The 14,761-nt window shown below is 42.9% G+C and overlaps 1 protein-coding gene across 6 annotated transcripts in view; it reads left to right on the top strand.

Moving 5' to 3' along the window:
* Window positions 1-4,099: 4,099 nt before the first annotated feature.
* bltp3b (bridge-like lipid transfer protein family member 3B) overlaps window positions 4,100-14,761 on the top strand; it is a 30,795-nt gene continuing 20,133 nt past the window's right edge. For 2 of the 6 annotated variants that reach the window (XM_072709375.1, XM_023816884.2), the window contains exon 1: window positions 4,103-4,426. In XM_072709375.1, the coding sequence (XP_072565476.1) occupies window positions 4,383-4,426 (44 nt within the window). In that variant the 5' untranslated portion in view covers window positions 4,103-4,382. Of the gene's footprint in view, window positions 4,427-14,761 lie in introns of all 6 variants that reach the window. The other 4 variants (XM_023816887.2, XM_023816882.2, XM_023816883.2 and 1 more) reach the window with 4 other exon arrangements.

Consider the following 14,761-nt stretch of genomic DNA (forward strand, 5'->3'; position numbering starts at 1 on the left):
ATGAACGCAGGCCCACTGTGACATTGTGCCTCTTATAACTACTCACTGCTTCCTATCTGTTAACCAGTTATCAATCCAGGTCGCTACAGTTCCTAAAATACCAGTCGCTTTGAGTTTAAGTAAGAGCTTCTTGTGGGGGACAACATCAAAAGCCTTTTGGAAATCTAAGTAAATGACATCATAGGCCTTCTTATCATGAACTTCCTGAGTAGCTTCCTCAAAAAACTCCCAACAGATTTGTTAAACAGGATCTACCTCTCCTAAATCCATGCTGGCTATCCCTTAAAATGTTATTTGAGTCCAGGTAATCTACTGTGAAGTTAACAGATATTTTCTGATTTTCTCGTTGTGGTTATTCTTCTTCCCTATTACTGTTTGTGGGGATTTCTGTCAGTTCTGTATGATGTGCAAGGAGCGGAGCGAGCAGATTGATACAGGAAGTAATTTAGGCAAGCTGGAAAAAGTGTTTGAGTCTGTGCTTTACATAAATTATGCAAAGGCTGAGAAAATGAAGAACTTAGCTCAGTCCTTACTGGTGTCCGCTGCATCTTTTGAAGAACTGTAACAAGGAGTGAGAGGCCATTTTCTGATGTTTGTTTAGGGCTTGCAGAAAAGCATCGTGCAGCTGAAAATGAAAGTGCTGTTGGCAAAGAAAGTATGTGCTTGCCTTCAATCCTTCTGGGGCGAAGATCTCATGACTCTCAGAATCTTGTCATTTATCTGGGACAGTTAGCGTCATTCGGCAATAAACGTACAAGCGTGTAATAGGTGTGCACGGCGTTGGTGCTTTAGTTCCCCCTGAATGGAATCAAATCTGCTCTGTAATGCAGAAACTGTGTCTCCATGAATAGTCATTGTTTTTCCATACTGGCTTCTAACATGACGCATAATGGCTCCTCTGTATCGGTAAGTGGGTCATGCTTATATTCCATTTGATTGTTTGTACGGTGCTGACCCATGTGCAGTGTCATTCTGTTTGGTTTTGAAAGGAAAAATTGCAAAACATCAAAATGAAGTGGGATGCGGTTTCTGGGAAATTTCGTGAAAATAGCGGAGGATTGAAATGGCAGCAGTTTCCGTATCCTGGACAGCATGTTGCGGAGCTTAAGAAGCTGTTAGATACCTGATGGGCTTGGTGTGAGAGAGCACTGAAGGCCCTTCAGAGTATTCTGAAAGCTGTTTTGAAGCTCCTTGATGACGTCAGTGAAAGCAATCCACCTAACCTGGCCCAAGGGGATGCAAAAACGTATAGAAATGTAATCAACTTCATATTTATTCTCTGATTGGAAATTACCATCCCAGTCTTCCACGTCACTGTTCTAGCTTCAGATTCTTTGCAGGAAGAAAGCTTGGAGCACTCCACTGCCTACCAGGTAATTGATGGCATGCTTTGCACATTGCAAACAATGAGCTCTGAGGAGAAGTTTCAGGAAATATTTGGAGGTGCATCAGAGGAGACAGAGAGCCTCAGCACTGCAATAGTTACTGGAGGTGCCTGGTGAGGAGAGAAACGGAAAGTGCAAGTGTGTTTCCAACACAGCCCAAAACCGTCATATGTGAGGAATCAGTTTGAGTCTGTGGAGGTATAATACAGGAATAGTGTGTACTACACATTCTTAGATGCCATGACTGAGGGGCTTAACAGGGAAGAAACACTGGAAATCCCACTGACAATCATTCAGTCCTTCCATTCCTGCTGAATAAATCCTTGTCATAGTCAAGGAAATCTAGGGCCGGCCATCTTTCCAACTGTAGTGAAGATGATAAAAACCTATGCAACACGGCCTGTGTCCGCAGCCTCTGTAGAGAGATTATTCTCAAAACTGCAAACGATTGAGAACAAACTGAGAAGTCTCTGTAGAGAAGAATGGCCTTCTGACCTTCTCCTGTTTACCATAGAGGAAGACATCCAGATAAACCATAGCGAGGTCATCCTATCTTCCAAGATAAGGCACCGAGGAGGATGCTCCTGTAAAGCAGGAGAATGATCTTACTCCCTTGACCAGATGGTCTGTCTGGTTATCTGTCTGTCCTCCTGTACTCTCAACCTTGATGATTTTCTTTGTGTTCTAGGGTCTCTCTCTCTCTCTTCTGGGCCCAGCATGGAGCATAATACCCGATTATAAATATAGTTATTGCTTGTCTCTTCTCCTTTGTTGCATTCAGTCTCTGCTTCACATCACAGTCACACCTCTCATGCCTTTTGCTATGTATCGTGTCTGTTCATTTTCTTCTGTCTCCCTTGGGGTCCCTCATTTCAACTTTCCCCTTCAGTGTGTGAAATTCCTCTCTGTTCATGTTTAAGTTGTGGATCATTGTGTATTGGTAATGTCTCTTCATTATATGTTTGTTAGAAGTCACTGGTTCTTTTGTTTATTTGTTCTGTCAAGACCATTTTAAGTTTGTCTTTGTTTGGGGTTCATTAATAAACATCTCCTTCACTGCATTTTGAACTGGTACCTGTTGAGTTTGTTACGGATAAAGACCATTGTCTGTGTGCATTTGTAATTTCATAAAGTCTGCTGAGTATTAAACATCTGCATGAATGTTAGAGTATTGAAATAAATATACAGTACAAGTAAAAGGTGTGCTACTGTATGTATATATTTTTTTAAGAATATAACATTCATTTTTTTAATATGAATATAAAAAGGGGGGCCCTCTTTTTCACTTGAGCACCTGTTCCTCAAAATGTCTGTGCACAACCCAGATGTAACAAGTAAAACTTGAAATATAATCCTACTGGGTCTACGCCTGACACATCTGGTGAAGAGCTGCATTATGGGAGTTGTAATAGGGAGCAATCCTCAGTGGGGCATTTAACAGCCTCCCAGTGCATCTCAGTTGCCCGGATATAGCAGTTCTGTCTGTTTACAGATTTCCAAACATGAGAGGTCCTTAGTCACTTTTTTGTCTTACACTAACAATATCACTGCCGCAATTTTGAATTTCTTAATGTTTTATTTGCCATTTGTACATGTACAAATACAGGTATATTCGATTGCTTCTTTTCGCATATCCCATTCTGCTCTTCTTTGAGACACACACACTAGCATGCACACATACATACATCTGAGTACGAAGTCAGGCCCTTCATCTGGTGCCTTTGCAATATTTCTGGGGGGGCTTAAGGGCCTTGGTCAAGGGGCCAACAGAGATACTATTACTATTTATTGCTATTACTATTCTGCCAAGTCCAGGGTTCAAACCGGCAACTTTCTGATCACAGGCACAAAGGCCTAACCTTGGGTAAATTGCACATAAATCTAGGGTTATGTTCACTAAACCCAATGGTAGATTATTTTGTATCAATTTTAAGTTAACTCATGTTTTCATGAATGACTGTTACATTTACAGTATATAGTGCTTTTGCAAAACCAATGAGGAGCCAGTTCAATCACCACCACTGTGTAGCCCCCACCTGGATGGTGTAACAGCAACCATTCTTTACCATTACACTCACCACACAGTAGCTAAGGTGGTGAAGGGGCAGGAGAAAATTCACCAATTAAATACAGGGGGTGATTAGGAGGTCAGATTTGAAAGGGCCACAATGAACAATTTATTTAAGGTAACAGGGTACCAAACCTAGTCTTTAGAAAGATGCCCAGGTTTATTTATGACTTCAGAGAGTCAGGACCTCATCCGAATGATGCACCATTTTTTACAGCACAGGGTCCCCACAGACCACAGCATAGGCAAACCTGTTAGTCTCACCAACACCTCTTCCACCACAGCCGAAGCTTTCCTAGTTAGCCTCCCATCTAAATACCAGCCAGGTGCAAACCTGCTTAGCTTCAGATGGATTATCTAGTTCAAACTGCAGGTGGTATGGCAGCTGACAAATCCCTATATTATCACACATATAAGAACTAAAAAAAGAATGACACCCTTTGGAAAATTCATTTCAAAAGCTAATGTTTCACACTGTACAGACAAAGTCACGAGGTTATTCCTAAATATTTTAAGGGAAAAGTGCTTACTGTTTTGCATTGAAAGTTGATATATTTCTATTTTTCTAACTTTTTTTCGTCACTGCGATATTTATAACTACAAAAAATCCCGTGTCGCAAAATGATGCGTATTAAATACGTGACGGAAGTGCGAAAGTCCATTTGGGACACCCTTCGTCACTCGCCCCGCCCCGCCTTGCCAGCGCTTTCATGAGCAGGGCCCCGTTTCCAGGTGATGTTGCGGTAAAGATGGACCCCGGTGTAACAGGCAATATGGTAGCGGGGCTACCCGTAACTGCGCTGTGTCGGGGTTAATCGCAGATCCTCTTTGTTCGTGGGAAGAGCTAAAAAGGGACAGTAAAGTCACAATCAAAATGTCCACCTCCCGGAGAATTTAAAACTGCGCCTGGGAATACACGTTTTCTAATCATGGCCGGACTGATCAAGAAGCAGATCCTGAAACATCTCTCAAGGTCGGTATCCGTCGCCTGGTGAATGTCTGTGAGGATATGGGGACACTGAGTACGTGACGAGCGCCGATTTAAGGCAGTATGATTTAACACTTAGTTAGCTGGTTAGCAGGAAAGCAGAAAATCCAGCGGGGCGAGTCGGCTGACTGGTGACCGTCCGTAATGGTCACGCTTTAAATTCTTTGTCCATCGCGGTTTGACACGATCTGTTTAGCCCTGCTTGCCGCCGACCCGGTCCGCTTTTGCCGGTCCTGGCCCGAATCTGCGTTTCTGAGGATTATTGCGGTGGCGCCGTGCTTAAGTTGTTTCGTAACTTCTCGGAGTGTGACAGCTAATGTCACGCTGCCGTGGGAATGAATCGCGTCCCGATCCGGTTCAAGCCGCGGCTTTGTGGTCGCCAAACCGGGCAGGGCTGATGGTTTCCGTGTGGGCTCGGGTTTGGCACTGGAAGAAGCCAGATCTACCCCCAAATACCGCCGCCGGAGTCAGTTGGAGCGCTTAGAGGTGACTTGGAGGAAGAGCGTCAAGTCATACACCCGGTGCTGCTTCCTACGATCAGAATGCATACACCTGCCTATAAAACAGAACTGATTCACTTAATAGGTGCTGGTTATCCGTAGTGTATCTTTTTTATTTAATTTATCCAAGGGGGAGGGTGACCCTACTTGGAAAGCCTGGTGTATTCCCATTGTCTTCACTGGGCCTGAATTATTTATTGATACATGACGCCAGGGGGAAAATCTGATGGACTGAAGAGCTTCCTATTAATGTTTGGGCCGCGGATAGACGTCCCTCATGATGCTTGCTGATTTGATGAACTGAGTGTGCCTTGGATCGCATTCATAAACTGGCAGCAAATTCTCAGAACGTCACAGGAACACTTATGGTTGCGGTCTGATCATCATTTGGGGGTTCCTTGGTCTAAGGAAGGGTGAGAACGTCTTCTCACAGGACCTCCTGCAAAGGACTCCAAGTCACTTTTGCTCAATTTCATTGCAACTGTCATGAAGCGGTATTAAAGCATACTAAACACCAAAGCTCGTGATAATATTTGCAGTGACATTTACAAAACGTTAGCTTGTCTCGACTGGAGAAACTTAAAATGTTTTTGTTGCAATAAAACTCTTTCTCTGTGATCCATGTCAACAGATCTTTCCCTGAGTTTCAGAAGGCCTTCTGAATAAAGACCAAAACACCTGGACCAGACTGACTAACATTTAAAGGGCAGTCTGTGGCCTCCTTCACCGCAGATCAGGCCCTGGGTGATTAGCTTGCCTCTGGCTGCTGAATTTGTGCGTGTGCCTGTATCTTTATTAGTGAACTTTACCCAGTGAAACTACAGGTCAAACAAACCAGCCTGTCAGTGTGGTTTAGGCTTAGTTTCAGGCCATGTGCACAGAGCTCTGGCACGAACAGATGGGATAATAAAATGCCTGGCATTTTCCCTACTTTTGTTCCATTTGATTACACTGATTACCACTACAATTTTGCAGGTAGTTATCATGCTTTAATTGCTCTCCTTTAATGTGTACTTTTTTATTTTGACATTCTATAGAAGAGAAAATTATTTACATAAGGGCTAGAAACAGGCTGCAACCGCAGGGTGATTGACCCTAACCCGAAGGACACCTCTAGAGCCAAAAATTTGACAGAATTATATAAAACTGCATTTGAAAAGAGTCTGTATATGAATTGAGAGCAGCATACAGTTATGGAAAGAGAGAGCAACAGTGGACTGTAAAATTTTGAGAGTCAGAATCTATTAATGTCTATTTCTGCTATTTTAGACTGAGAGCTATAGGTGATTGTCAGGATGGAACTGATGATAAGGAAAATAAGACAAATAATGTGGGTTAGAAGTGCAACCTTAAAATAACCGTTAATGTCCAAGATTTCTTAGAGAACATCAATGTTTATTATGCATATCCATGTTTAGATTTGACACCTATTTAGCAGATTATTTTGCCCAAAGCAAGTCAGGCACTCAGTACATTACTGTCTTAGGCCTTAATGTGTCATTTTTATGTCTTAGATATTTGTATTCTATTTATTAATATTTACCAATGGAAATGATTTTTCATCCTGCTGCTTGACCCATGTGTCATAGAGCTGAGATGATGAAGATTATGGCTTTAATGGTACACAGAAGTTTTGGGTTCACAAACTCCGGCCTCCGGTACTGCAGGGAAAACAGAATTTTTGAAATGATGTATTGTTAAAGCTGCAAACGAACAATTAGGAACAGTTGTAAAACAAAGGCACTGCATCTGTTGAAGTGTCTGAATAACCAAAGAGATGCTTATTTGCACATTCTAAAAATAAATGCGTAAAATAAAAATAAAAAATCATCATCGATCATAATGAACTAAATCCCAGATCCTCTACCGTCAAGTTAGGTTGTATTTCTGTAGAGATAAACGTGCTTGAGCATGATTGTCTCTCATCCTCCATACCCCAATGGTCTGTGCTTACACTGCTCTTAAAGTTCTGGGCCCGAGGATGCTTTTGTCATCACCGTTCGACATTTGTGTTGAGAATATAGGAATAGCGCAATCGCACAGCACAATGAAGCTCATGATTAATGTCCTTATTTTGTGGCTTATTTAGGGTCGTTTTGATACAAGGGCCTCTTCTAGATTTTTCAAGTATGCAATGCAGCGATTTTCATTTTATCGCGTCGCGTATATAAGAAGATAGGCCTGTATTTTACCAAATATCTAAGACTTTTGTTTGTTGCATCCAGTTGTTCCTGGAAACTCTCGTCAGCCCAAATTTCCTGCAGACACCAAATTTACTGCAGTACCTCTGCCACAGACCAAAGCGATCCCTTTGCTCCATCCATCCTCCAACCCGCTTATCCTACTGGGTCGCGGGGGGTCTGGAGCCTATCCCGGAAGCAACGGGCACGAGGCAGGGAACAACCCTGGACAGAGGGCCAGCCTATCGCAGGGCACACTCACACACCATTCACTCACACACCAGTCACTCACACAAGCACACCTACGGGCAATTTAGGAACTCCAATCAGCCTCAGCATGTCTTTGGACTGTGGGGGGAAACCGGAGTACCCGGAGGAAACCCCACGACGACACAGGGAGAACATGCATGCCCCCACTTTGCTACAGCGTTTGTTAAATATTTGTCGCTCCCCGATCTGTACAGCCTATCTGATCCGTTCCTTCCGGGTCCAGTTCATGTATGTGTACATGTGCTCGCTTTGCGTGTCAGCTGCATCATCGACGTCATGTCTGTGTTCTGTGCCTGGGCACCGTTAGCGATCACAATAGATGCATACCGTTCCCAAGTCCAACTAACCCTGCCTGGTCCCATCTCTTCAGGCTGGGAATGGTTTAGTGTACCGTGCCTTTTTTCTCACACTAGTCAAATGAACTACACTTAGGTGGTGGCTTCCTTTTCATTCTTCTGGGTTTGGATAGAGACAGCTGCCCTGAGTTCAAGGGTAGAGTGTCCCAATCCTGTCCTGGGTGTCCACTGTGTGCTCTGGTATTCGTTACAGTCAAGCATTAGGCCAGTTAAGTCGGCCAGTTAAATTCAAAGACGTACGTTTTTGTTTAATGTTTTATTTTTGTCCCCCACCTTGTTTTAGGTAGTCTCACAAAGTTGTTAGGCCGAAAATTTGCAGAACAGGAATGTGAAATTCCTCACAGAAGAAAACCTTTCTCGACGTGCCTGATTAACGTTGTGTGGGTTACTTAACTTCTCCTGCCGGTTCTGAAATCCTGTTCTTCAGGCTGGTCTTCAAGCTTGCCTGCCTCTCCCTGAAATGTAGAGGGCTGTCTGTCCTTCCTTGTTCCATTGCATCATGCGCCTGCTGAAAACCAGCTGCTGCTCCCAGGATAGGTTCTGCCCAGTTCCGCTGGAGCCAAACTCCCGTCTCAGTCTCTCGCTTAGGTCCCCACCCTCTCCTTCGGTCTCCTAAGCACTAAATGGCCCCAGGATTGTGTTTTCAAGCCAAGCATAAGCCAACCTTAGTTTGTTATTTCTACCAGGTACACTCTGCTGCGTTAAGAGAATAGGCCCAGACGGCCTACTGTGATTGGAGGATAAGGTCCAATAGCTCACTGTGACCGTGAATCTGGTCTTCATTTAGCGCTGGTGATTGAATGTAGGGGCCTATTCCGTCACCATCCCGGCCTTAAGTCTAACAACAGATGATGCGAGAATGTAGCTGCTGGCCTGGCAGGTAACCTGAGTTTCCAGTGACCTGATAGCATGGACCCCCCCCCCCCCCCACACACACACACACACACACACATACAAACACTTGACTGCATAAGTATATAAATATTTTACCATGCTGTACCTGCTCCGAGAGGATCATTGCCCCATTTGGACCAAGCAGAGCAGGACCAACCTGAGCATGCTTACGATGTAGCTGAACCGTTAGCTTTGTGGCTTTGAACCGCGAGATGTCATATTTAGAAAAACTGTGTCAGCGATTTGCACAAGGGCAGGTTTCTGCACCCTGTGATTGGAAACGGGGACTTTAATATCAGAGGTTGTGACACCCACGCCATAGTGGAGTGACATTTCGCAGCCCAGAGAAAGTGCTGCCCTGTCTCCTGTGTGTCTGTGTGTCTGTGTGTGTGTGTGTGTGTGTGTGTGCCTGCGGTTTGCAGACCTAAAGTCAGTGGGAGGTTTCTAAAACAGAGTTTTAGTCCCAGCAGCCACAGGGAGTAAACACACCTCACATTCTCCATCATTACGGCTTAAATTTCCACTGCTATGCCGATGACACATAAATTCACACTAACCCTCTCCAAACTCCGCCCCTCACTCAACTTTGCTGCTGCTGAGACCCTCATTCATGCCTTCATAACCTCCAGACTTGATTACTGCAATGCCCTGCTTATTGGTCTCCCAGCAAAATCATTAAACAGACTGCAACATATCCAAAATTCCACAGCAAGACTTCTCACCCGTACACGAGCATGGCAACATATCACTTCCATCCTCCATCAGTTACACTGGCTTCCAGTACAATCTCGGATTCAATTCAAAATCCTTTTGCTCATCTACAAAGCCCAGGACAACCCAGCACCCAGCTACCTCGCCGATCTTCTCACCTCATACAAACCCACCCGCACCTTACGCTCTACTGATGCCCACCTTCTATCCACCCCTCTGCTCATCTCCGTTCCATGGGTGACTGGGCTTTTAGTGTGGCTGGCCCTAAACTCTGGAACAACCTCCCACTTGCACTACGTACATACACTTCACTTTCCATACGTACATACACTTCACTTTCCATACGTACATGCACTTTACTTTCCATACGTACATGCACTTCACTTTCCATACGTACATGCACTTCCCTTTCCAAACGTACATGCACTTCCCTTTCCATACGTACGTGCACTTCGCTTTCCATCTTCAAATCCATGCACAAAACTCACCTTCACTCTGGCCTACTCAGACTACTCTTGACTTTTTGTGATTTTCTTTTATATTTATTTTATGTTGTTTTGGTTGATGTCAATCTGGCGCTGGGGTGTCAATGTGTCTTTGTCTCTACATGCTGCTTATTTGTTGTTTATAGTCTAACTACGTTTGTATTTTATGTTTTGCTTTTACTGTACAGTGTCCTTGGGTACTTTGAAAGGCGCTTCAAATAAAATGTATTATTATTATTATTATTAAAAATATTTTACTACAGATATTTATACAGTTAGAAGCACAGCAATGTGACCTAACATGATGTTGTTACTTTGTATATACTGCCTGACCAAAAAGAAAGCTGCATGCTTTAAAATTTAGTTGGACCGCCATTAGCTTTGGTTATGGTGTATGTTCACCAGTGCATTGTTTCCACATGCTAATGCAACAGCTCAACATTTTTTTTTGTCCAGATTTGCATTAGTTTCTCATCAAAATTTTGTATTGATGATAGGTGAGTTGAACCACTCTGTATAGTCGTCTTCAGTACATCTCACAGACTTTCGTTGGGGTTAAGGTCACGACTCTGTGGTGGCCAGTTCATGTGTGAAAATTATTCAACATGCTCCCTGAACCACTCTTTGACAATTCGAGCCCGATGAATCTTGGCATTATCGTCCTGGAATATGCCCATGCTGTTAGGAAAGAAAAAATCCATTGATGGGATAACCTGGCCATTCAGGAGATTCAGGTTCTCAGCTGACTTCACTTTATTGCTGCATAACATTGCTGATCTGTAATAATGATCCAGTCATTGGCTCTTAAGTACTGGCTGATTTAAATTCACACAGTGAGTTTTTTTGGCCAGTCAGTGTATAAATTATCGCAGCTAAAGTTACAAAAACCCAGTACTGTCCCGATTCTCATCCCAGCTGTTCATATTTTCATTCCCACTGTGCTTCTTTCTTATCCTGTCGTTTCCCAGTCAGTCACGGGGTTTGGCTGTGCGTTTTTCCATCTTCTGTCTTCTTAGCGATCAGAGTTTCCTCACGATCTTTTGACATACAAATAATCGTTGCTAACAGAACAACTAAGCTCTGCAGAAGAAGGTGGTATCTGCACTTCCCAGTCCTTGTGCAGCCTGTGAATCTCTCTGACATGTTAATGAGGCCCGAAGCAATTAGTAGGTGTATTAAATGGCAGTGCTACTTCCTCTACGTCAGCTGTTAAATAAAAAGGGAAACTCTGTGTTTCTTGAAGACTGGTCCATGTGTGTCGTGTTCCTCGATAGGTTCTGGCTGTCAGGGTCTGTGTAGGGGCACAGCGCATTGGCCAATCACAGTAATGTGTAATGTCAGGTGGTATGGGGGGGAGGATGACCATTGGATCAGGGGCTAGATCAGTGTATTTCAACTTTGTTTGAGCCTCAGCACATTTTTGTCCATTAAAAAAATCCCATGGCACACCGCTAACCATAGATGTTACAAAATGACACTCTGTAGCCTAAAAATGACAAAATAGTCTCTAAATTTATTTATACTCACTCAGTGTGAAACTTGAGCCTGTTTGGATGAACACAAAGCTGATATCCTGGCAGGAATTGAAGACAGACAGACACAAAGCTCTTCCTCAACAGCTCTCAGTCTCTCTTTGTTTCTAGTTTTTATAGATTAGATTAGATTAGATTAGATTAGATTAGACTTTATTAATCCCACAATGGGGAAATTCTTTGAGAAACAGCAGCAATAATGAAAAAAGACAGTACAAAAAAGGACAGGATCCATAGGATCAGCAAAAAAATAACAATACAGATAATAAAAACAATAGAAAGCAATTTCTTAAAACTGTATAAATATATAAGTAAAAATGTAAGAAAAAAAGAAACATATACACAATGCTAGGTATATGGATAACAGCTGCTGAAATATATATATACACACATATACACACACACACACACACACACACACACACACACACACACACACACACACACACACACACACACACACACACACATATATATATATATATATATATATATATATATATATACACACACGTATACGTATACGTATACAAGGATTATATATACTGATTATGTGGTCACTGCAGTGATGTGTTGTAAAGTCTAATAGCTGTGGGGAGGAATGATCGACGGAAGCGCTCCTTCTTGCACTGAGGGTGTAGCAGTCTTGTGCTGAAGGAGCTGCTCTGAGCCTCCACAGTGTGGTGCAGGGGGTGGGAGGAGTTATCCATAATAGATGACAGTTTTAATATCATCCTTCTGTCCGCCACCTCCTCGATGGTGTCCAGTGTGCAGCCCAGGACAGAGCCAGCTTCCTTAACAAGCTTGTTAAGTTTTTTCCTGTCTCTGTCCGAGCTACTCCCTGCCCAGCACACAACAGCGTAGAGAACTACTGAGGCCACTACTGTGTCATAAAAAGTCCGTATGAATCCGTATATGAATCAGGCTTGAAAAGTTCAGCTCACACGTGGAAAATGCGAGTAATGTTGAAATAGCTTTGTTTGTTTAGAATACATCACTATTACAGCACAGACACTCGACAATGACAATTGCAAATAATAATTCATTTTCAAAAAAGTTTTTTTGACCAATTAAGTGAAATTGGATAATTTCCCACGGTACACTAGTGTGTCTCAGCACAGTGGTTGAAAATCACTGGTTTAGATTATTTGTTTGCTGTTAGTCTAATAGAGGATACAGTGTTCAGCAGAGAGGCTAGGCAGTGCCTCACAATTACCAGAGGTCTGGTGCAGGGCACGGACATGAAGTTTATCAGCTTCAGGCTACAGGTAAAGATCTGCCCAGTATGGAGTACATCTGTCTATCGCTGGGATTATTTTTTTGTATACAGCAGCTAAGGAACAAGTGCATTGATGCAAAATTTAAGACGTAATGCTAAGACGGTATGAGTTTCAGAAACATTTTTTTTAATGACAACCTTGACAACCTGAATGTACATATTAAATGAACAGCAGCAGCATAATCTGATTCTATTCACTAAAGCTGCTGAAGCTGCTGGTTGTGTCATCCGTCAAATCATTTGCTCGGTGCATCTTGAATGTCTTCTGGTGGTCAGTTCTCATGTCTGTCTCACTGATTTTGTTGAATTTCTCTCAAATGTGCCATTCTGTAAGTGAGCTAGGATGAAAATGGTTATGATTGGCTCAGAGAGCATATGCAGACTGAGCTCGTGCAAAAGAGGGGAGGTACACTTCAGAACGAATAAATCGCAGGCTTATTAGAGAATGCATAAATCCCAATTACATTGCTGCTTAATATCATTTAAAATGGGTCATTAATTATTTACTGACTCTGGTAGTGCATCCGACTCGACAGTTTATGATCGCCTGCCCGTGATCAGAAGGTCACTAGTTCAAATCTCATGACCAGCAAACCAAGAGCCTTAACCTCAGTTGCACCAGGGGTGCTGGACGCTGGCTGCCCCCACACTGTCACACCTGCATTTGCACGTGTCCATGGACAGCAAGATAGTTTTCCCCACGGGGAAAAAAGTTTCCCCCACGGGGATAAATTTAGGTCACTACTCTGTTCCATTAAAGGAAGCCTGAGATGACATGGCGGGCATTTTTCTTATTTCCTGAAATGATTAAATGGTAAGATGGTTTTGGGGGGGGGGGGGTGCCTGTCGGAGTGACTGAGAGCAGGTAGTTGCTGATGGATGTATGAAACGATGCACCCGAGTGTTAGACAGTTGCCAGAGGTGCAGGTGTACCGCTTGGAGGTTGTGGCCTAATATGAGACCATCATATGTCATCATCCATCTCACATTTTTTTTTTCAACTGAAAGTATAAGGGCTATGTTGTTAGCTAAACCAAATTTGGTTTAGTCTATACACCTTGTGCCACACGGCTGAACTTCTTTACTGTTCTTTAACACCCACTGTTTTAAACTCATCTATCATGTGAGATAAAGGTGAAGGGTGGGGGACATGACTGTGGATGCGGTGGGCGATGTGTCACGTCATGATCCATTTACATTTACATATCTTCATGGTTATGATGTTTGGGATGGATGACTGCGCTGCAGTCATGCTGTGGTGATATTTAAGTTCTGCTTACCAGTACTGACAGCCGACTGTATGTTCATTCACTTTTAAAGTGAAACGCTTCCACAAAATTGATGCTTTGGCTGTTTTATCTATCTGCTATGCAGTCTCCCATATTGGCAAGTAATCGGGAAGGAAATTTTTAATTGATGCTTTTTAGTAATCAAGTTTGAGTAATCGTGACACCTTTAGCGTAAACATTTTCAAATCAAAATTAACGGTACTTGAATAAAACACAGATATTTCCCCCCGAAATTCTTATTTGTATGTCACTTTGGACAAAAGCATCGGCTTCAAAAAGTCAATGCTTAGCACACAATACCAGGAAGGACAATTAACATGTTTGTTCCAGCGTACTGAATAATTCTGACCACAATTAGTTTCCGGCGTAGAAATCGACACGGCCTCTGATTTCAAAACAAAACACGGGTTTAACTATTTGCATTTTGCTGCTCGTCTATGACCTTTTAATAGTCTTCTCTTCTAGAAGTGGTTGAGCATTCACATGGCATTAAAGGTCATATAACATCAGTTTACAGATCTGCCAACTGATTACTTCACTGGCTCATAGATTAGTCAAAAAGAGAAATGAAAAGGAAATGCTCGACTGCAGCATAAAGAATGTGATTGTATATTTCATACTGGCAAACATTTTTTTGCCATCCCCATCCCCATCTGTAACACGTCAGAAAGTAACCTATCTCGGAGTATAGAGTATATATGGGGAGTGTGAATGTGTGTACGGCGTTCATTTCTGTGTGTCTCCATGTTGGGCGAATGGGTGAATATTTGTTTATGTGCGCATGAGGGTGGGAACTAGGGATGCACCGAAAATGCGAAACACCG

The sequence above is a fragment of the Paramormyrops kingsleyae genome, chromosome 1 (genome assembly GCF_048594095.1).
Source record: "Paramormyrops kingsleyae isolate MSU_618 chromosome 1, PKINGS_0.4, whole genome shotgun sequence".
Classification (NCBI taxonomy): Eukaryota; Metazoa; Chordata; class Actinopteri; order Osteoglossiformes; family Mormyridae; genus Paramormyrops; species Paramormyrops kingsleyae.